Consider the following 24,475-nt stretch of genomic DNA (forward strand, 5'->3'; position numbering starts at 1 on the left):
GGCCCTTTTTTAGTTTATTACTAGTCAGATCATGATGGACCGTTTTTTTAAAAGACAACAATAAAATGAGATAGGGAGAGTATGTATTCAACTATAAAACACACTTATTCTTCATTCAAGAGCCACTTGGTGAGCTACAATGAGCTACGGTATGCTATTACAAAATGAAACATCATGTAAAGAGATACACAAAGAACTGTTACACCACAATTGTTTTCTATAGTGAAAATATGAGAGCTGTACAGCTCCAGCAAAATCAGTACCAAGAAAACATTAAAATGCTGTTGAAAAGTGTTCAGAAAAACTAGGGAAGTAACAGCATGGTATCCTTTCTCTGATCTATACAATTGTAAAAATGATATACGGTATTAATGACTAAGAGATTATATTTATAGTCCTCCCTGCAGTCATATCACCTCCCCTTATTATAAAATAAATGAAAGATGTCAAGATGTACTTTATCACCTCATAAACTTTTATAACCTCTTATGACCTTTCTTTTACTTGTTTTGTTTTGTAAAGATCGCAAGTGTTATGTTAAAAAGATATATTTTTAGCTGTATAGCCCGGCAGTCACAGTGAGCAGGGTTAGCTGTATAGTCCAGTCATAGAGAGCAGGGTTAGCTGTATAGTCCAGTCACAGTGAGCAGGGTTAGCTGTATAGTCCAGTCATAGAGAGCAGGGTTAGCTGTATAGTCCAGCAGTCACAGTGAGCAGGGTTAGCTGTATAGTCCAGTCACAGTGAGCAGGGTTAGCTGTATAGTCCAGTCACAGTGAGCAGGGTTAGCTGTATAGTCCAGTCACAGTGAGCAGGGTTAGCTGTATAGTCCAGCAGTCACAGTGAGCAGGGTTAGCTGTATAGTCCAGTCACAGTGAGCAGGGTTAGCTGTATAGTCCAGTCACAGTGAGCAGGGTTAGCTGTACAGTCCAGCAGTCACAGTGAACAGGGTTAGCTGTATAGCTTTATATATAAGAATATAAGAACTTAATCAAATTTATGAACGAGAGGAGGCCATTCGGCCTATCTATGCTTGTCCAGTTCCTGGTAGCTGATTGATCTCATAACTTGGTCAAGTCGGGTCTTCAAAGATCCCAGTGATTCTGATTGATCTCATAACTTGGTCAAGTCGGGTCTTCAAGGATCCCAACGATTCTGATTGATCTCATAACTTGGTCAAGTCGGGTCTTCAAGGATCCCAGCGATTCTGATTGATCTCATAACTTGGTCAAGTCGGGTCTTCAAGGATCCCAGTGATTCTGATTGATCTCATAACTTGGTCAAGTCAGGTCTTCAAGGATCCCAGCGATTCGGAGTGATACTGCTCTGAATCAATAGCAGTGTCTGGAAGGTTGTGTAGGGTGTGTGGGAGTGATGCTGCTCTGAATCAATGGCAGTGTCTGGAAGGTTGTGTAGGGTGTGTGGGAGTAATGCTGCTCTGAATCAATGGCAGTGTCTAGAAGGTTGTGTAGAGTGTGTGGGAGTGATACTGCTCTGACTCAATGGCAGTGTCTGGAAGGTTATGTAGGGTGTGTGTGAGTGATGCTGCTCTGAATCAATGGCAGTGTCTGGAAGGTTGTGTAGGGTGTGTGGGAGTGATGCTGCTCTGAATCAATGGCAGTGTCTGGAAGGTTGTGTAGAGTGTGTCGGAGTGATGCTGGTCTCTTCCTGTCACTCTGAGTGTCAGACAGACAGAGAGTGAGAAAGAGACAAAGAGACAAGAGCTTCTTCACACACTGGAGGTAGTGATGCAATATTCCACCTGCACTGCACTTCAGAGGGCTGAGTTATGAGGAACTCATCTGCTAAACAATAATGAAATTTTATGCAAATATGGTGGAATTGATCATTCTAGGGGTCTGATGTTTACTGAATAGTTTCAGCTGGCTTGTTATTAGTTTAAAAATGGATTTGCGTGAAGTAAATGTGTGTTTGTGTGAATAAACTAAAACAGGATCAGAAATCTGCAGACTGTCAATGTGTCGACTGGAAAGACTCCTGTGTGGTTAAAGAAAAGGGCTTGTAACCAGGAGGTCCCCGGTTCAAATCTCACCTCAGCCACTGACTCACTGTGTGACCCTGAGCAAGTCACTTAACCTCCTTGTGCTCCGTCTTTCGGGTGAGACATAGTTGTAAGTGACTCTGCAGCTGATGCATAGTTCACACAACCTAGTCTCTGTAAGTCGCCTTGGATAAAGGCGTCTGCTAAATAAACAAATAATAATATCTACACAAGGTGATCAGCATGAATATATCGCACCCACACTCAGCGCTGCCTTTAAACATCTTCCCTTTTCTGTGAGTTCAAATGGGATAGATATTAAAAGATGATACAGATTTTCAGACGGCACATTATAATATAGATGCAAAGTAGGACCTTAAAATGAGCAAAATTACACAAATGGGTTTCAATACACATGGAAACAATAAGACAATAGAGAAGTCCTGCAAATATACCCCTTATGGTAGTTTCATTATAGGTGAGCCACTGCCACAGGACAGATTTCATTTTAAGCCCTTGTCAGTTAGCACTGCTTTAATGGTCAAGAAGTCCCCAGTAATAATATGGGACACAGCAGCTGTACAGCATGTGATTTTATTGGATATCTTTGCTCCGGAACTCTCTCTCCTCTCCAGGATTGGCTGGCAGCCCAGAGCTGGCATTCCTGGTGGAGCCCAGTGATGTCATCGCAGTGAGGGACCGCCCCCTCATGCTGAACTGCCAGGTGGAAGGGGAGGGGCCTATCTCAGTGACCTGGCGGAAGAACGGAGTTGCTATGGTGACGGGGCAGAGAGCCAGCGTCCTGGTCAATGGCTCTCTGCTGATTCAGAACTTCCACAAGCGGCGCGACGGCAACGAGACGGACGCGGGCGAGTACGAGTGTGCAGCGCAGAACCGCTATGGCATGCTGCTGAGCAGGAGGGCACGCGTGCAGCTGGCATGTGAGTGACACGGGCGCCTAAGCTCATGACACACCTTCAACACAGAGAGGCAGGGGAATACACTGATACACAGAGCGCTCATGGTACACCTTCAACACAGAGAGACGGGAATACACTGATACACAGAGCGCTCATGACACACCTTCAACACAGAGAGGCAGGGGAATACACTGATACACAGAGCGCTCATGGTACACCTTCAACACAGAGAGACGGGAATACACTGATACACAGAGCGCTCATGGTACACCTTCAACACAGAGAGACGGGAATACACTGATACACAGAGCGCTCATGACACACCTTCAACACAGAGAGACGGGAATACACTGATACACAGAGCGCTCATGGTACACCTTCAACACAGAGAGACGGGGGAATACACTGATACACAGAGCGCTCATGACACACCTTCAACACAGAGAGACGGGGGAATACACTGATGCACAGAGCGCTCATGACACACCTTCAACACAGAGAGACGGGAATACACTGATACACAGAGCGCTCATGGTACACCTTCAACACAGAGAGACGGGGGAATACACTGATACACAGAGCGCTCATGACACACCTTCAACACAGAGAGACGGGAATACACTGATACACAGAGCGCTCATGGTACACCTTCAACACAGAGAGACGGGAATACACTGATACACAGAGCGCTCATGGTACACCTTCAACACAGAGAGACGGGAATACACTGATACACAGAGCGCTCATGACACACCTTCAACACAGAGAGACGGGAATACACTGATACACAGAGCGCTCATGGTACACCTTCAACACAGAGAGACGGGAATACACTGATACACAGAGCGCTCATGACACACCTTCAACACAGAGAGACGGGGGAATACACTGATACACAGAGCGCTCATGGTACACCTTCAACACAGAGAGACGGGAATACACTGATACACAGAGCGCTCATGACACACCTTCAACACAGAGAGACGGGAATACACTGATACACAGAGCGCTCATGGCACACCTTCAACACAGAGAGACAGGGGAATACACTGATACACAGAGCGCTCATGGCACACCTTCAACACAGAGAGACGGGGGAATACACTAATACACAGAGCGCTCATGACACACCTTCAACACAGAGAGACGGGAATACACTGATACACAGAGCGCTCATGGCACACCTTCAACACAGAGAGACGGGGGAATACACTGATACACAGAGCGCTCATGGCACACCTTCAACACAGAGAGACGGGAATACACTGATACACAGAGCGCTCATGACACACCTTCAACACAGAGAGACGGGAATACACTGATACACAGAGCGCTCATGGTACACCTTCAACACAGAGAGACAGGGGAATACACTGATACACAGAGCGCTCAAGGCACACCTTCAACACAGAGAGACGGGGGAATACACTGATACACAGAGCGCTCATGGCACACCTTCAACACAGAGAGACTGGGGAATACACTGATACACAGAGCGCTCATGGCACACCTTCAACACAGAGAGACGGGGGAATACACTGATACACAGAGCGCTCATGGTACACCTTCAACACAGAGAGACGGGAATACACTGATACACAGAGCGCTCATGGTACACCTTCAACACAGAGAGACGGGAATACACTGATACACAGAGCGCTCATGGCACACCTTCAACACAGAGAGACGGGGGAATACACTGATACACAGAGCGCTCATGACACACCTTCAACACAGAGAGACGGGAATACACTGATACACAGAGCGCTCATGGTACACCTTCAACACAGAGAGACAGGGGAATACACTGATACACAGAGCGCTCAAGGCACACCTTCAACACAGAGAGACGGGGGAATACACTGATACACAGAGCGCTCATGGCACACCTTCAACACAGAGAGACTGGGGAATACACTGATACACAGAGCGCTCATGGCACACCTTCAACACAGAGAGACGGGGGAATACACTGATACACAGAGCGATCATGACACACCTTCAACACAGAGAGGCAGGCGAAACCCTTATACACTGCTGAACACACAGCAACGAGGGGTACATTCACTGCAGAGCACACAGCAACGAGGGGTACAGCACAGTGCAGAGCACACAGCAATGAGGGGTACATTCACTGCAGAGCACACGGCAATGAGGGGTACAGCACAGTGCAGAGCACACAGCAACGAGGGGTACAGTACAGTGCAGAGCACACGGCAACGAGGGGTACAGCACAGAGAGATAAAATAAAGCATTGGGAAGGCAAGGTAAAACATTGGGAAGAACAGAGAGGTAAGGTAAAGCATTGGGAAGCACAGAGAGGTGAGGTAAAGCATTGGGAAGCACAGAGAGGTGAGGTAAAGCATTGGGAAGAACAGAGAGGTGAGGTAAAGCATTGGGAAGAACAGAGTGGTGAGGTAAAGCATTGGGAAGAACAGAGAGGTGAGGTAAAGCATTGGGAAGAACAGAGAGGTGAGGTAAAGCATTGGGAAGAACAGAGAGGTGTGAGGTAAAGCATTGGGAAGAACAGAGAGGTGAGGTAAAGCATTGGGAAGAACAGAGAGGTAAGGTAAGGCATATTGAGAAACATGGCAAACCATGATAAACTATGGTGAATGCATAATATAACCATGGAAAAAGCACAGGGGAAACTGCAAAATGGCTGCTAGATTTACTTCTATCTGAAATTCTCAGTTTCCATGCCACCCTGAGGAAATCCGTTACCCTAGGTCATTTTACTTCAGTAGTGTCTTCAGGGTCATGAAAGGATGTCAGTCAATAGGGGAGCAGATGGAAAGGGGCCATTGAAAGGGATGGGGAAATGACCAAGGAAGTGCGATGCTTTCTGATTTGCAAACACAGATCTCTTTAACCTTGTGTAGTACCAGATCTCATGTTTACTATAATATGTGTTTCTTTCAAAACTCAACATTTGAGACCCATATGATAAACAGAAGCGCATAGTAATACTACAGCTCGGACCAAAAGTGTTGCATCACCTAGAATTTTAGGATTGAGTCATAATTAAATAAAGGGGAAAAAAAACTATATAAACATCATTTAGATATTTTATTTAACATCATGTAAATATAGAAACTACAAAATGATATTGCGAAAGTCTACTGGAAGCCATGATAGTATAATAATAATAACAGTTAGATTTCAAAATGTCAATTTCTTCCTTTTTGTCAGTTTTTCATTACGTATGTGGAAAACTCCAAAGCGGTATATAATTCAATATTATTCAGCAGGTTTCATTCGACTTTATGAAGCAAAATGAGTTCATTCTATAGAGTGATGCAAAACCTTTGGCCATAGCTGTACAGCACAGCACCAAATCCACCACTGCAGTCATTGCTTTGGGAAGGGGGGTTATTTGCCTAAATTAGACCCTAAATCTCTTTTTTTAACAACAAAAGAAGCCTGTTTTCTTTTCTCTTTACTATCCCCCCCTGTGATTTTTATTGCCCCCACCCCCTGCCCTCTCCAGGACCTTTCTCTAACCTGGAGGGTGCTGTTGACCCCTCCTCTACAGCCTCATACTGTCCGAGTGCTGGGTTAATAGAACTGAGTTATGGGTGACGGGGGTGGGGTTATTGTTGGGGGAGCGGTTACCAAGGTGATACAATTTCATTTAGAGGAAGCCCTCCTTTGACACCCTGCCTCTCTCTGCTCTCAGCTCTCCCCAAGTTCCACACTCACCCCCAGTCGATGCTGGTGGAGGAGGGAGGCGTGGCCCGGTTTCAGTGCCAGGTCCAGGGGATCCCGGAGGCTGTGATCAGCTGGGAATGGAACCGCACGGCTCTGCAGACCAACGATCTGAGGTAAGGACTCCCACGAGTCTGAAACATCACCCAATAGATTCCTCTCATTTACAATCGCTGTGTATGCTGTTTCACTCATCCTGGTGACTTTTTAAAGCCATGTGTGAGAAATATCTAAAAGTACAGCCAGCACACCAGAGTGTCGCCTTCAACCTGTCCCCCTGTAGCCCCCAGTACATGTAATAAATACACCAGCGTGGAATAAATGTTTCTTCCATTGGGGTGTTGCAGGGGGGGCAGGTTAAGGGCTGCACTCTGGTGTGCCGGCTGTACACATGGGTACTTTAAACTTTTTAAAAGGTCACCAAAGAATGAAACAGAACAGAAATGATATACAGAGAGATTGTAAATAGAAAGAAGCGTGAATATATTTCTACACAGCTGCTCTTTTAAGCTGCTTGCTTTTTCGTTGCTGCAGCAAGGCTGTAAATGGGTAGAATTCGTTTTCACGCACCTTATAAAAGTTAAAAGCGTAGCAAAGTGTAATAAGGCAAAGTGAAAGCATGGAAACGCATAGGTAAGCATTGTAAAGCCCAGAGCAGTATGCTAAAGCATATAAAAATAACATTGCATTACATGGTAAATGCATTATAACCATGGGAAAAGCATGGGAGAAACCTGCAAAATGACAGCGCAAGCACACCGTGGTAAACCTTTAAACAGCATTTTTGTGTTCGTATTCATAGATTGACATCAGGGCTGAAGAAATAAATCATTTTATTGTATGGTCCTTTTAGAGGAAAGGAACTGGCAGTTCTATTCCCAGTTCCGCAGGTGATATTAAGCGGAAGGGGTTCTGGGAGCTGTTTCAATTCTTGCTTTCCTTGCAGGTACACCCTGCTTCCCGCCGGCATTCTTCAAATCACCGGAGTGCGCCGCTCAGACTCCGCCCTCTACCGCTGCGTGGCGACCAACATTGCAAACACGCGCTACAGCCACGAGGGGCAGCTCAATGTGTCTGGTGAGCACCAGTACTGGACCCCGTGCACAAGGACTGCTGAAGGACTTGTTAACGGTTTCTGGTTCATTACTTCAAGCTTGCAATTCAGGAAACCATTTTAAACTGTTTCAGAGAGGGTTATATTCTCGTTTTTCAAAGCACTGTTTTATCTAAGAGACAACAATCCTTAATTAGTCCTTTATAATTTTTAGTTTAATATTGTTATTTATGAGTGCTGTAGTGTTTGCAGTAGTAGTTGTAGTGTTGGTAAAATACTGCTCCCTGATTGCCCATGTTAACTGGCTTGTAGTATTTCACAATCCCTGTTTATTATCTATTGTGGAATGATTTACAGAAGCAGTTCATTCTTCATGGTGTTTCTGGTTTCATTTCTTTGCTAGTTATGGTTCCGAAGACCTACAAAGAGCCATTCATCCTCTCCGGACCTCAGAACCTGACTCTCACCGTCCACCAGACCGCCATCTTGGAGTGCATCGCCACCGGCAACCCTCGACCAATCGTCTCCTGGAGCCGGCAGGGTAGGACAGAGCCCCGCCCACTTTACACACTGTTGTTCCTGTAATAGGTTGTGCTGCTGGATTAGCTCACACGATGAAACTAGGATTCAGAAACCGTGTGCTTAAAACTGTATGATAATATTGCTGATGCCAATAAGAGGCCAGAGAATGGATTTCAAAACCGTGGGTCGCGCTTCCTTTAAAGGTACAGCGGTGGTAACAGCACTGGTACTGACGAGAGTCAAGGAAATGGATTGTAAAGTTAGGGTTAGCGCTCCTTTAGATTGCCGCCTGTGATAACTGTCCAAACTCTGTGTCTCCCTGGCAGATGGGCGCTCCATCGGCGTGGAGGGGATCCAGGTTCTTGGGACTGGGAACCTGATGATTTCGGATGTTTCACTCCAGCACTCAGGGGTGTACGTGTGCGCAGCTAACCGCCCCGGGACCAGAATGAGACGGACCGCGCTGGGGAGGCTCGTGGTTCAGGGTAAGAGGCGACTCCACGGCTTCTTCTATGAGAACTAGAAAGCTGCACTGAACCACTGAGCCCACTGCTGTGGAACTCAGAAAAGATCTTTTTAAACCCATCGAAATACATGCTGTCCGCAGAGCTGGTGAAGTTATTTTCAAGATGTAAAATCTGTTACAGTTACAAGTTTCTTGAACAAACTACTTACAATAACTTGTTACTTTACATTTTTTTTGCTTGTTGCAGTTCCAAATAGTTACTTCTCAGACACAGTTTACAAGTTACAGAGATATTTTAATTAGGTCAGGCTGCAGCCCTAATTATTCTTTGAGGATCCAGCTATCAAACCCTTGTTCCCTCCTCTGATACCATTTCTACGTTCATGTGGAGTGTGACTTGCACTGCTGCAGCACTTCAATGTAACTAAAAGTAACTTTTTCACATAAAATGTAATCCATTGCCACATTTTGTTACATTTACAAGTTACTGAAAAATGTAATCAGATTACAGTAATTAATCACATGCAATGCGTTACTCCCCAGCACTGGCCCTCCCCAACACTAAAGATTCCTATGATACACTATACTGCACTATACTGTAGAACTATAGTATTTTTTGGATGGTTATTAGTATTTTTTATATGGGAAGTACAGACCTGGAAGGTCTTCATTGGTTTAAAATCAATAAGTAATCAATCAGTTAGTACCCCAGTCTATGGTAATGTCATGTGAACTCATCAAAGCAATGTGAACCCAAGGAAAGGGTCGTGTAATTACATTACATTCATAGCTGTAATGTTAAACAGTCAATGACTAATACTATGATGTGAAACTGAAAGCATGCGCTTATCCAAGTCTTCATGTTCCTGAATAACAAACAACTAAAAGACCTTCAATTCATTTCTCTTGTAGTTTGGAAACGTAATCAAATGAAAATGACAACTATCAGTATTATTCCAAAATGTAATCATGTTCATAGCCTTTTTATAATTTAATTTGTATTATAAGTCTATAGGTCTTAATAATACATACTCAACATACATATGGATTAAGAGCACAAATGACTAATTGTGGACACACACATTTACTAGGCGATTCATCCATAAACATTGGAGCTGCATGCTGTCATACTGAAAGAAACTTCTACAATCCAATGACAACCGTTTCGACTCGAAGTCTTGGTTTTAGAAACAGTAAAAAAAAAACTTAATAAAATCAATGACAAACGTTTCGACTAAGACACTGAATACATTCAATGAAGTCTTTCTCAATGTCTTCAATGTTGCAAAATGACTTTATCTGAATGTATCTTTATTTTAGTATTTCCCTAATTTAGCACTATTGAGTGTTAATAACTATGGATAACTATTAGATTGCGTTGCATACCGACAGACTGGAGAATTGCAAACGTAACACCGATCCACGAAACAGGAGACAAAACCGAACCAGGTAACTACAGACCAATAGCCTGACTTCTATTATATGTAAACTTATGGAAACTATAATAAGATCCAAAATGGAAAATTACCTATATGGTAACAGTATCCTGGGAGACAGCCAGCATGATGTGTGTAACTAGCCTGCTTGATTAACTAACCTATTATTATTATTATTATTATTATTATTATTATTATTATTATTATTATTATTATTATTATTATTTATTTCTTAGCAGACACCCTTACCCAGGGCGACTTACAGTTGTATACAAAAAATACATATCAATAATTACAGTATAATTAAGAGTAAGATACAAAATACAACGACTTCAGTCCTAATATGAGCAAATACAAAACACAGTATGATTTGATATCGGGGCAGTTCAAGAGCAGATAACAGCGTTGATAGTTACATCAGGGTTAGATACGAGTGCAAGTGAAATACAAGATCCTACAGATTGGGTTCAGTGCAGGATTAAATACAGTAAAATAGGGAGCAGATAAGTGCAAGTTAAAGTGCATTAAAGGCAGAGTGCTATATTGTCCAGAAGGGGAGAGTTGAGTTTTACAGGTCCTGTCTAAAGAGGTGTGTCTTCAGGAGGCACCGGAAGGTGGCCAGGGACTGGGCAGTCTTTTTTTTTTTTTGCCCATTATTTTTTATTATTTTTCCCCAATTTTGGAACGGCCAATTATTTTTATGCTCAGCTCACCCCTACCACCCCTGCGCTGACTCGGGAGGGCGAAGACGAACACACGCTGTCCTCCGAAGCGTGTGCCGTCAGCCGGCAGCTTACAGGCAAGCCCGCAGGCGCCCGGCCAGACTACAGGGGTCGCTGGTGCGCGGTGAGCCGAGGACACCCTGGCTGACCTAAGCCCTCCCCACCTGGGCGGCACTCGGCCAATTGTGTGCCGCCCCCTGGGAGCTCTCGTCCACGGTCGGCAGTGGAATAGCCTGGACTCGAACCGGCGACCTCCAGGCTATAGGGTGCATCCTGCACTCCACACAGAGAGCCTTTACCGGATGCACCACTTGGGAGCTCCACATGTCACTTTAAACAATTTCATAGTAAGTTTCTTTTAATACTCACAGTGCCCCTCCTGCATAGCTCAGCTCAGGATTGTGAGGAGTGTGTTTGTGCCTGGATTGTGAGGAGTGTGTTTGTGCCTGGATTGTGAGGAGTGTGTTTGTGCCTGGATTGTGAGGAGTGTGTTTGTGCCTGGATTGTGAGGAGTGTGTTTGTGCCCGGATTGTGAGGAGTGTGTTTGTGCCTGGATTGTGAGGAGTGTGTTTGTGCCTGGATTGTGAGGAGTGTGTTTGTGCCTGGATTGTGAGGAGTGTGTTTGTGCCTGGATTGTGAGGAGTGTGTTTGTGCCCGGATTGTGAGGAGTGTGTTTGTGGGGCTGCCCTTTCACACAGCCTCTCCTGACCCCTCTGTCAGGCTCCCCTTGAACTCCAGCCTGCATTGACTCCCATTCACCTTGAGAAAGCACCTCATTGCATATGCTGCTGAGCGCCAGGCAGCTGCAGTGTGGAGCTGGACAATAGAAGCCATCTGACCAGCCTCAATGCACAAGGAGAGGTGGGGGAGGTGTGTGTGGGAGAGGCGCTAACATTCCCCTCCGACCCCTGACCCCGGACAGACCCAGCTGATGAATCGGATGAACTTGGCTGTTTTAGAAGCGGTCGGAGAGATTGATGACAGAATGGCAGCGTGCTGGGACAAAGAGGCCGGTCAGCGGCATTGTCTGCAGCAGAGAGACAGAGTCAAGATCAGCACTATTGAGAAAATCAGGATAATCAATGGTATAAATCAGAGCGCTTTCAGGAGGTACAAAAGAGCTGTGGAAGGGAACTTTAATTCTGAAGTTGCAGAAACAGTGAATACAACTCTAACATAGGCTTGGTTTACATGCACGTGAAAATCGACTCTACAGTCATGATTGTGTGATGTTGTCACGCGAACACATCGTGAAACAGCAAAAGGATGTCCTTCTGGCAGTGCGACTTTAACGGCATCGATTTCTCATGATAAAAATAGCTGTAAAAACCCACGTGAACCGGAGCAGGAATCGTGCTTGTGGCTCACGAGATTTCAGCAGACAAGATCACATTCTTCTGACTTACTCTCACCTAATCTCCCCCTATTCTAAGTAGTAAAACTTGCACTAGCAGAAATTATATTTTATATAATTTTGCATGTGTGTGTTGGAAAGGTAACCAGACAAACAAGTAGCTTATGTCTGCGACAACACGTGAATTCATTTCTCTTGTTAAATGTTTTTACCTTCATGGCAACGCATGAAGCTCTCCTCACGATATTCAGAGTCGTTCTTTTCTTAGTAAGCAGACACGGACATTTAAATATCCCCTCCCCTGAATGACTATGAATTAAGTAATCTGCATTGGTACGGACGATTTTTTTCCTAAATCAGAACTGCATAGCAACGCATTTCCTGAAAAGTACAGCAAACACGTTGTGAGGAAAACTGTCATGACTTGTGCATGTAAACACCGCCATACTGCATTAACCAGCACACACACAGAGACAACTCTAACATACTGTATTAACCAGCACACACACACACACACACACACACACAGTCCTCATAATCGTACGTGAGGATGGGGAAAAACTTAACTTGGACTCTGAATGTTAAAAAAATAAACAAATCAATGCAAGACCTTCACAAAGCGTGTGTTTTCGGGTAAACGTTTCGTAAACACTATCGACCGTTCAGGATTTTTATTTTTAACCGTTTACAAGTTTACATTTTCACAGCCTGCACTGAAATCTGACAAAGAAACATTTGGGAAATGTATTTGATTTCCTTAAACTAGCTTGAAGAATCAGTCCTCTTATAAAATGTCACTGTGGTATACTATGGTAAAATTAAAGCACGCAACCCCAGTGTAATCACTTGCAAACCGGCTGCAGTGCAGCCCTGCACACAATGCTGCGGAGCTGTCGAAGGGAAACGATAGCAGCCATTGGGAGAATGCTACCACAGCAGGTCATATATATAAAACCCAATAGTATGAAAAACCAATACCCACTGGTACCCCATTGTCGCTCCACAGTACCACACCAGGACCAGACACACAGTGTGTGCGAGGACGAGGACCACTGCTGTGCAGGAGCGGCTCCATTCTGCTGTCAGTGCTTCTGTGGTGTGTTAAACAGTCCCGCTATGCAGGGTTTCTTCAGGGTGATATACGGGCATTTTTCAAAGGTTTCTTTAAACACAGAGCCCTGCATATGAACCCTGCTGCGGTTTTCCATTCCAGAGGAGCTGTGTGGTGCTGAAGATAAACAAACCACTCTGAACTTCAAGTGTGAAGGGTTCTCCCCCCTCTCTCTCCTCCCCCCTCCCCTCTCTCCTCTCCTCTGGCCCGGCTGAGATTAATTACAGTGTGAGGGGAGCACTTCAGACCCCAATTCAGAAGCTCTATAGCCGTTGGAGTCCCATTCAAGTGGAAAGAACATCAGTCTTAACCCCCGACGAGCTCCTTCCACCTGCTCCACAAGCACTCAGGTGGCTTAGAAACACTTAACAAAACACTGGCTGCTGTGAACCCACAGCATAGCAAAGCGCACGGGCATTGCATTGGTATTGCACTATACAGCTATGGGCAAAAGATTTGCATCTACAATTTTAGACATAAAAAACCTATATGAACATAACTGAGATCTTGTATTTAACATCATGTGATCAAAGAAACTACAAAATGATATTGTAAATGTCTACCGGAAGTCATAATAGTAGTACGGTACTTTTAGATGTGTTAGATTTTGAAATGTCACATTTTTAGAAAATTCCAACGCGGTATGTAATTCAATATGTTAACGTAACATTATTTAGCAGGTTTCATTCAACTTTATGAAGTAAAATTAGTTAATTCTATAGGGTGATCTTACTGGGAAAGTAGGGAAGATCAAACTGCAAGATTTCTTGCCAAACCATGTTTGAACAAACGCAGGTCTCTGATGATACGATTAGGGCTTCTGTTTTTCAGAGTTTATTTCATGTTTCTGTGTTTTATTTTTAATCAATGTATAGCAGGGCTTTTGTTGTGTATTCCACGTTAAAAGTGAAGTATTATGTTTAAAAATTCTGGAGTTCTGATGTGTTGAGGCATCATGAGAACTGAACAGATCAAGTGACAGAACAAATGGGAATGAACCAGGGGAGAGGAGAACCAGGGGAGACGAGAACATTGCACCCTGAACCAGGGGAGAAGAGAACACTGCACCCTGAACCAGGGGAGAGGAGAACACTGCACCCTGAACCAGGGGAGACGAGAACACTGCACCCTGAACCAGGGGAGAAGAGAACACTGCACCCTGAACCAGGGGAGAGGAGAACACTGCACCCTGAACCAGGGGAGAGGAGAACACTGCACCCTGAACTAGGGGAGAGGAGAACACTGCACCCTGAACCAGGGGAGAGGAGAACACTGCACCCTGAACCAGGGGAGAAGAGAACACTGCACCCTGAACCAGGGGAGAAGAGAACACTGCACCCTGAAACAGGGGAGACCAGAACACTGCACCCTGAACCAGGGGAGAAGAGAACACTGCACCCTGAACCAGGGGAGAAGAGAACACTGCACCCTGAACCAGGGGAGAAGAGAACACTGCACCCTGAACCAGGGGAGACGAGAACACTGCACCCTGAACCAGGGGAGAGGAGAACACTGCACCCTGAACCAGGGGAGAGGAGAACACTGCACCCTGAACCAGGGGAGAAGAGAACACTGCACCCTGAACCAGGGGAGAAGAGAACACTGCACCCTGAACCAGGGGAGATGAGAACACTGCATCCTGAACCAGGGGAGAGGAGAACACTGCACCCTGAACGAGGGGAGAGGAGAACACTGCACCCTGAACCAGGGGAGACCAGAACACTGCACCCTGAACCAGGGGAGAGGAGAACACTGCACCCTGAACCAGGGGAGAGGAGAACACTGCACCCTGAACCAGGGAAGAGGAGAACACTGCACCCTGAACCAGGGGAGATGAGAACACTGCACCCTGAACCAGGGGAGACGAGAACACAGCACCCTGAACCAGGGGAGAAGAGAACACTGCACCCTGAAACAGGGGAGACCAGAACACTGCACCCTGAACCAGGGGAGATGAGAACACTGCATCCTGAACCAGAGGAGAGGAGAACACTGCACCCTGAACGAGGGGAGACGAGAACACTGCACCCTGAACCAGGGGAGATGAGAACACTGCACCCTGAACCAGGGGAGAGGAGAACACTGCACCCTGAACCAGGGGAGACCAGAACACTGCACCCTGAACCAGGGGAGAGGAGAACACTGCACCCTGAACCAGGGGAGACGAGAACACTGCACCCTGAACCAGGGAAGAGGAGAACACTGCACCCTGAACCAGGGGAGATGAGAACACTGCACCCTGAACCAGGGGAGACGAGAACACAGCACCCTGAACCAGGGGAGAAGAGAACACTGCACCCTGAAACAGGGGAGACCAGAACACTGCACCCTGAACCAGGGGAGATGAGAACACTGCATCCTGAACCAGGGGAGAGGAGAACACTGCACCCTGAACCAGGGGAGACCAGAACACTGCACCCTGAACCAGGGGAGACGAGAACACTGCACCCTGAACCAGGGGAGAGGAGAACACTGCACCCTGAACCAGGGGAGAGGAGAACACTGCACCCTGAACCAGGGGAGACGAGAACACAAAATATTGTCTTGGAATAAATCAACAGTAGATTAAAAAAAAAACCTGACCTATAGCTTTTGTAAAACCCAGAAACGTTTCAGTTCAAATATTTCAAAACTAAAATAACAAATATAATATCTAATACTCAGAAACATGTTTCAGGGTAAGAAAAGGTCATTTTTCACAGGGTCAGCGCAGTACTAAGGTTCAAAAACCATACAATACAATAGGAAGAGCAGTGCCTTTTTATCAAAGAAAGCTAATGCAAGACCAAGGGGCCTAAGAATGGGGGGTAGGGGGGTTACATGAATTCTCCAGATTGATGAATGATCCCATATTGAATAGTGCAGCCACTCCTCCAGTGCGGTTTCTATAGCAGTTTGGAGGCTTTATTCACACTGAGGTGATAGATCAGCTCTGGAGCGCCTAATTAGATGCAAGGGAAAGGCAGAGCCATTTGGCTGCCATTGTCCCCCATTGAGATCAATGTCATATGCTGGCAATGGGGCACAGCTGTCCCACAGTCACAAGCTCGGGGCTGGGCTATGGGAGGGTGTGGCTACGAGACAATGGGACGGAACCGAAGGGAGGGGTCAGAACCGAGTGGGTGTGGTTAGTGAACGGGGCTATGTTGTGGAAAGTCTCATTTTGAGGCGTAAAAGACAGAAGATACTAAAAGTTTACTTCCATTCTGTTTGTTGAGTTTCAGACTTGAAATCCATTTTCTGACGTTTTCTTTCTCAATGTTAAAATAATGCATTCGTGTTCAAAAGCATGGCTTGTATTTTGCAATGGTTACCTGAAATTAACATTGCACACAAAGGACAATATCCTGTTTGTTTGATGCAGAAGGATTTTTTACTGAATAGTGACTGATCAATGACAGCTTATAAATATTTAGGAAACACGTTTTTTAGAAACCTTCAATAGGCACAAATACTTTAATAAATATCACTAAATTCATGCTAATTATTAGATCAATAGTTGTATAAAACTATAGAAATGTTGTCCGTCATGATAACTTTCATTTAAAAGATGCCTAAACAGATATACACCAGAGAGTTTGAAGAATTAATTCTTTACCAGCTATTAGAAATGAGACCCACTTCTCCACACCCAAGCATGCTTGTTCGCAATAGCACGTCTTTGTTGCCCTCTGCAGGACAGCTTTGGTAGTGCAGAACTGCCCTAAACTGGATTTCAATACTCTGGTCTATAGGAACCAGCTCGGCTAGAAATATTACATGACAAACGTAATACATGTAATGAGAAACGCTTCGACTGGAAGACAGGAGCACTATTGAGTGTTTAAGAGTTATATATAAGATCATTTACAAATGGAGAAATTCCTCTCTGCATTGCTACAACAGGTTTTTATTGTTCTATTGTGCTATGTAGAAATCCGTCACTGTTTTACAGCTTTCTATTAATAGATTGATGACTGCAGAGAGGAGGTGTAGCTTTAGTAAACGTGCATTTCAACTGTATATAGAATGCATGGGGGCTGATTTTCAAAACCTTTTTTCTAAATTACCAATTTCTGACAAAAAGGGGACCAACGTTTAAAGTTGCAAAATAATGAATAAACAACCTTATTACTTACACTGCCTTTAAATGTTTCTTTCTAGTTCTGTAACTTTAACACTTTCCCAGTCCTTTTGAAACTCAAACCCAATGTGTTACGTCCTGCATCTCTCACTCCCTCCCCCTCTCTCCTCCTCGCAGCTCCGCCTGAGTTCCTGCAATGGCCGCAGTCCTCCTCCAGGCCAGCAGGGAGCAGTGCAGTGTTCAGCTGTGTGGCGCAGGGGGTTCCGGAGCCCCACCTCATCTGGCTAAAGAATGGCAAGATCCTGACTCCTGGAGACAACGTTAAGCTCACCAACAACAACAGGTACGAGCACCAGGGGCAGCTCTAACACATGTTTAGTAAATTGTAAATGTTATTATTATTATTATTATTATTATTATTATTATTATTATTATTATTATTAACCAGTGTTTAATACTGTAAGTGGTTAAGGGCGTTTTATGTGAATAACAGTTCTACTCTTCTGCCACCAGAGGTCACTGCTGTTCTGTCTTTAGTAGCGGATCAAACAAACAACTCAGACGAATGATATTTGCTGCCGCTATATGGGGGACACAATAGATTTAAAAACACTGATTAGCACCCCTTTAGCATTGTAAAGTACAGAGTGATGGTAGAGGATAGGAAAACGTTGGAAAGCACAGATAGGAGGCTGTGTGGTCCGGTGGTTAAGGAAAAGGGCTTGTAACTAGGAGGTCCCTGGTTCAAATCCCACCTCAGCCACTGACTCATTGTGTCACCCTGAGCAAGTCACTTAACCTCCTTGTGCTCCGTCTTTCGGGTGAGACGTAGTTGTAAGTGACAATTGGCATGTATTGTAAAGAACAGAGAGACATAGGGAAGCGTTGTAAAGTACAGAGATGTGTGGTAAAGCATAGGGAAGCATTGTAATGCACAGAGAGACATGGTAAAGCATAGGCAAGCATTGTAAAACACAGAGGTATGGTAAATATTTAAAAAAATATGGCAAACTATGGTAAGTGAACATTTCCTTTTAGAAGGGTGGTTCCTTCAAACAGAAGCAGTGCTAGTAGATCTCATTCCTCTAGGAGCTGGTTTGTGGTGACTGTGTTCAGTGAGTGAGTGTTTCTCCCCTCAGCACCCTGGCCATCACTCGCATCACCTCGGAGGACGAAGCGATCTACCAGTGCATCGCCGAGAACGGAGCCGGCACCAACCAGGCCAGCGCCCGGCTGGCAGTGTCCCTGTCCAGGGAGCTGCCGGACTCCCCGGAGAAGCTGTCCGCCTCCCCCCTCTCCAGCACCTCCGTCCAGGTGACCTGGGCACAGCCCCCCACGGAGGTGACTGACGGCATCATCGGATACGTCCTGCACATCCGCAAGATCGGGGGTAGGAGCGGCTCTGTGGTCCGGTTGATCTGAGCCCCAGCCCTGCGCTCCTGTGTGACTCGTGTGATTCTCTTGCTTTGTTTCAGAGCCGGACAGTCAAGAGCTGCAGGAGGCCGTCAGTAAGACCACGTTCCAGCATCTCTTCAGTAACCTGGAGGCCTCCACCACCTACTCCATCTACCTGAAGGCTTACTCCCCGCTCGGGGCCAGCAAGCAATCCCTCAGCGTTGTGGCAACCACCTTGGGAGATGGTGAGTCTGCGTTGCCAGGGAAACGCATGGGGGTGCCTGGGGGCTGTGGCAGGGTGGCTTCCTCTAATTGAGTTTTCTATCAGGCCCTGTTGTTGTGTTAGTGCCCACAGAAAATGGATATTCAGTCGTTTTTTTAAAAAATAATCATTTTAAAAGTCTTTGTAAAGAAGTTGCCAGCTTTCAGACTATTATGTGAGCGGAATGATCATCAAACGTTTTTGCCAACTAATGGCTTGTAATGTAACAAACGTTTTCTTTACTTTTCAAGTTTTCTTAAGTAACGAAAGCCCTGTTCCTGCCACAACCCTCCAGTATACATTAACTTCCTTCCTGTGGCACAGGTAATGCGTCCCACCTGAACTATACACTGGTGTTCTAAGGTTCCCATAGGAAGCTGTGTGGGTCCTATTGCCTGTAAGACAGGAAGAAAGAGAATCCAGGCAACTTACTGAGCGCTGTGCTGAGCACAGCTGCAGGGTGTGCTGTTATCAACAGAGGTGCTTTTCCACTCAAGGTACATTTGACCTTGTGTATGGTCTGTGTCTGCAACAACATTGTAACTCCACGCCAAGAAAGGAATAGATATTGTTAGGAAAGCAGAAATGTAGATATTTCTTGGTATGTATTTTATTTTGTATACAACTGTAAGTCGCCCTGGGTAAGGGGCGTCTGCTAAGAAATAATAATAATAATAAATGTTAGGAAAGTGGAGTGTAAGCAGACTTCACAAAGTTCCGCTTCACACGCACGCAGTTAGGTAAGATATATAAGACAGGCACTTGAGAGCACGAGTGAGAAAAGCTACCTGAATCCTCTCCTGATGACAGACCATTATTATTTTATTATATTTGTTTATTTAGCAGACACCTTTATCCAAGGCGACTTACAGAGACTAGGGTGTGTGAACTATGCATCAGCTGCACAGTCACTTAGAATTACGTCTCACCCGAAAGACGGAGCACAAGGAGGTGAAGTGATTTGCTCAGGGTCACATAATGAGTCAGTGGCTGAGGTGGGATTTGAACCGGGAACCTCTTGGTTATAAGCCCTTTTCTTTAACCACTGGACCACACCATCTCCTTACCTGAGTTTTCTCCCAGAACACCAGCTTATCTGATTTCTGTTTATAACTGTGCCACATTGTTTGTCTAACGCTAAATGTTGAAGCTCTGTGTGTAAGCTCTGTGTGCAAACTTCTCCATTGTGCGCACTGCTTTGCAGACATCAGATTTGTTTCCTTACCCCTCCTCTATCTCCCTCTCCTCCCCTCCAGTTCCAGCCACGTGTGGCTTCTTCACCAGGGTGCTGAACTCCAGTGCTGTGCAGGTTTTCTGGGAGCTGCCTCACAAGCCAGGCCGGGTGCAGGGCTTCAAGCTGTACCATCGCAGGCTGCCTCACCCAGACTTCCAGGGGCCACAGCTGCTTCCCAGCACCAGCAATGCCTTCGTGTTCACCCAGCTCGGTCAGTCCTAGTGCTGGGGCTTTTATACAGGAGCTTCAGAAAGGGTGCTGTGTCCTGTTTGAAAAGGGCTGCAAGTACAGCTGGAATTCGTTGGCATACAGCACAGTCTAAGTACATGGAGATAACAGGTCTAGTAAATCTGAACTAATATGGACAGCTGTGGCTAAAAGTTTTGCATCACCCTATAGAATTTGCTTTATGAAGTCAAATGAAACCTGCTGAATAATGTTACGTTTACATATTACACACTGCTTTGTAGTTTTCTGTATATTTAACAAAAAACTGACAATTGAAAAATGTGACATTTCAAAATCTAACATATAATACTGTACTGCTGTTATGGCTTCCTGTAGACTTTTGCGATATCATTCTGTAGTTTCTTGGTTTAAATGAAAGATCTAATTTATGTTCATGGATCCTAAAATCCATCACGTCGTAGAGCACACATGAAAGATTATGTTAAACATGTATAGGATTTGTAATGGGGTTTCTTTTTAAGCTAGTGTTTTAGCCACAGTATCCACCGTCTCACTCGCTCAAATGTTCTGTTCTCAGCATCTCACACCTGGGTGTATTTCTCATAAGGTCAGGGGCCATGATAATATTTCTCTCCATGTTTATCTAACTTCATATTCCACAATATAAAATACAGAAGCAATCCCAGGACAGCATCTTTACACATTCGGAATACTTTCTTCCAGAGACCTTTTCCCAGCTTCCTGAGCTCAATTGCACCACCATTGTAACAGACTCTGCATTCAATCTCGTGGCAAACTCTCTCAATGAATATGGTGTGACTGTAAGAGAAGATCCGTGTTAACTGAAATACAGCAGCATTCAGCACAGCACCCTTTATCTCAGACAGAGTAGAGGGGGCTCTAAGAGGGGGCCCGGGAGTGCCTGGGCTGCTGTGACTGTGCCTGTTCTGTGTTGCAGAGTCCATGGCAGTGTACGAGATCAAGCTGTTGGCTTACAATGGAAACGGGGATGGAAACAGCACGGTCCGCATCGTCTCAATGAGGGAGGAGGACAGCAGCGACAAGACCAGTACAGGTAGGCTGTGCTTCCATCCCAATACAAATCCATACATCTTACCTGCCCTGTGCTTCCATTGGCTACACAGCTCTCAAGTGTGTAGTTTTGAAAGAAACACATGTTATAGAAAGCTTGTAGTTTCATTTTAAAACATCTGGTACTACATTAAAGAAAGTTCTCAGTTTCCATGCCTTATACACAGGAAATAATTTGCACTTCCTAGGTCATTAACCAGAGCAGTGTCTTCTGGGTTGATGTTACTGGCTGTAAGCCTGTCAGCCAGTAAAGAAGCAGCTAGCTGGTTAGTGGCAGGAAAGAAGCTGTTGAATGGGGTGGGGACAATTTCACGCTCAAGGTAAAATGACCAAGGAAGTGCAACGCTATGTGAAAGCATGGCATGGAAACAGAGATTTCTTTAACCTATTGTAGTACTGGATATCATTCTTTATCTATTCTTTCAAATCTTCACATTTTATACCTATATAACAAATAGAAGTGCACAGCAGGTAAGATTTGTGATCTTTGTTAGCTACAATGACTTTGTCCGGTAACTTGATGCTCCTGAACGCATGGCCTCGATGGATACCTGTGGTACAGCGAGGTGCTGCCTGCACTCCCCTCTCTGTGTCATGGCTGTATTGGGTGGAGTGTGCTGGGGCTGTTGCATGCCCTGTTATTTCAGTGTCACTGTGTGTCCCTGCTCTGCAGGCAGCGAGGCGGGGTGTAACTGCAGGCAGGACAGCGACGGCTCCATGACAGGGATCGTGGTGGGAATCCACATCGGCATGGCCTGCATTATCTTCTGTGTGCTCTTCCTCATGTTCGGGTACCGGAGGAGGTGAGAGAAGGGCTGGGGAGAGGAGAGGAGAGGAGAGGGGCTGGGGAGAGGAGAGGAGAGGAGAGGAGAGGGGCTGGGGAGAGGAGAGGAGAGAGAGGGGCTGGGGAGAGGAGAGGAGAGGAGAGGGGCTGGGGAGGGGAGAGGAGAGGGGCTTGGGAGAGGAGAGGAGAGGGGCTGGGGAGGGGAGAGGAGAGGGGCTGGGGAGGGGAGAGGAGACGAGAGGGGCTGGGGAGGGGAGAGGAGAGGGGCTTGGGAGAGGAGAGTAGAGGAGAGGGGCTGGGGAGGGGAGAGGAGAGGAGAGGGGCTTGGGAGAGGAGAGGAGAGAGAGGGACTGGGGAGAGGAGAGGAGAGAGAGGGGCTGGGGAGAGGAGAGGAGAGGAGGGAGAGGGGCAGTGGGGAGAGGAGGAGGTAGTGGCTAGGGAGAGGAGGAGGGAGAGGAGGAGGGAGAGGGGCTGGGGAGAGGAGAGGAGAGGGTCTGGGGAGAGGAGAGGAGAGGGTCTGGGGAGAGGAGAGGAGAGAGAGGGGCTGGGGAGAGGAGAGGGAGGGAGGGAAGGGCTGGGGAGGAGAGGAGGGAGAGGGGCTGTATGCGTGGCACACTGACCCCTGGCTGTTTCCAGTCTGTTCTGCAGGAAGGGGACCCAGGAGAGCTGGACAGTGCCCCGGGGGACGGAGGCGGCTCAAGGGACTCAGCTCAACGCCGGACACAAGAAAGGAGTCAGCCGACCAGCTGAAGCCATTGAACTCGTCACACAGGTGAGGCCCAGTCAGGGTGCGCAGTGTCTCAGTTACCACCAGGGGGCTCTCTTTCCGATTTGCTGTATTGCTGTTGAAGTGCTGTTGCTGTTGATAAAGGTTTGGTTAACATTTAAACCATCCAGTCAAAAATCCTACACATGTATAGCCTTTACAATAGCTTGGGTCTGTGTATTCTAATGTTGTATGCAGGTATGTCTTTATTGGTATTGTTTGGGACTGTGTTTTATAGCAGCAGTTTTGTGTTCTTTAGGGACAGCGTGTTGTTGATGTTGTATTATTGTATATAACACAGTATGCACAGCTGACTCCTGTGGTGCAGTATACGTGTGAGCTTGTATGAGAGGCTGAGGGGGGCTTCATGGTTTATAATATACACCAGGGGCAGAGTTGTGCCAATTTATAATTCTGTTTTTTTTGTGTGTGTTTCTCAGAACCAGTCATCAGCACAGACGCAGAGTCCTTCGCAGTGTGAGGTCCTGATTGAACAACACCAGCCTGGACAGCCAGGCTAAACACAACCCCCTCTGATACCCCCCTAACCAGCCCACCCCCTCCCACCTCTCCCCCTGCCTGCCTGCCTGCCTGCCTGCCTGCCTCCAGCAGCCCGTAGGTTCATTAAGACATGTTCAGCTCACTCTGCCAGATTTTGTTAGCTGTAGGAAAGCGCATGTAAAGAAGTTCTGATCACACTCATATTACCTGTATTATGGTATTATTAGCCTTAGGAAATACTGCCCTATACTGTGTCAGATTTCACATGCTGTTTTCCCATCTAAGAATGTTCTATAAGCAGACACATAGTGGACTTAAAGCCAAAAGTGCTGTGTGTGGAATACTGAAGCTAGTCAGGTGGCTGTGGCACTGTGTAGTGCTGCTCAACTGTGTTTAGCTGCTGGTTAGTACAGCAATACCAAACACTGTCTCCAAGCTGCTATAACTTTATAGCAACAATGTGAAGACACAGTTTAGTATTCATTAGAACTAAGTAACCAAATTCTTATTTATTGCTGCTAAAACTAATTTAAAACATTTTGTTAAAGCTGCTACAAGTTTAATCAAGGTCCTTTATTCTCGGTTTTGTTTTATTTATTTTTTACAGATTTACCATTTTATATATATATATATATATATATATATATATATATATATATATATATATATGAGAATCAGACAGTCAGATAGGCACTCGTTTTGGTTAGGGGCCTTTCCTATGTTCTGGCCAAAACGTTTGCCTACATGACAGTTTTGTCCACAATTTTGATTGTGTTTCGTAGTTATGGATGTTTTATTTTTATATAAACACTTACAATTCCCAGTAAATCTTATACAAACAAAACCAAAAAATAAACAGCCTTGTTTGTAATACAGGAACCTTGCTACCAGAACTA

The 24,475-nt window shown here is 45.6% G+C and overlaps 1 protein-coding gene across 1 annotated transcript in view; it reads left to right on the top strand.

The window, feature by feature from the left end:
* Positions 1-24,156, top strand: part of LOC117395206 (immunoglobulin superfamily DCC subclass member 3) — a 31,310-nt gene extending 7,154 nt beyond the window's left edge. Inside the window, exons 2-14 of the mRNA XM_059006395.1 lie at positions 2,636-2,941; positions 6,600-6,744; positions 7,575-7,705; positions 8,086-8,223; positions 8,531-8,689; positions 17,534-17,699; positions 18,496-18,746; positions 18,832-18,996; positions 20,270-20,458; positions 21,395-21,511; positions 22,202-22,331; positions 22,949-23,084; positions 23,519-24,156. Coding sequence (XP_058862378.1) covers positions 2,636-2,941; positions 6,600-6,744; positions 7,575-7,705; positions 8,086-8,223; positions 8,531-8,689; positions 17,534-17,699; positions 18,496-18,746; positions 18,832-18,996; positions 20,270-20,458; positions 21,395-21,511; positions 22,202-22,331; positions 22,949-23,084; positions 23,519-23,599 — 2,114 coding nt within the window. The 3' untranslated portion in view covers positions 23,600-24,156. The remainder of the gene's footprint in view (positions 1-2,635; positions 2,942-6,599; positions 6,745-7,574; positions 7,706-8,085; positions 8,224-8,530; positions 8,690-17,533; positions 17,700-18,495; positions 18,747-18,831; positions 18,997-20,269; positions 20,459-21,394; positions 21,512-22,201; positions 22,332-22,948; positions 23,085-23,518) is intronic.
* Positions 24,157-24,475: the final 319 nt, after the last annotated feature.

The sequence above is a fragment of the Acipenser ruthenus genome, chromosome 32 (assembly GCF_902713425.1).
Source record: "Acipenser ruthenus chromosome 32, fAciRut3.2 maternal haplotype, whole genome shotgun sequence".
In the NCBI taxonomy this organism is placed as follows: domain Eukaryota; kingdom Metazoa; phylum Chordata; class Actinopteri; order Acipenseriformes; family Acipenseridae; genus Acipenser; species Acipenser ruthenus.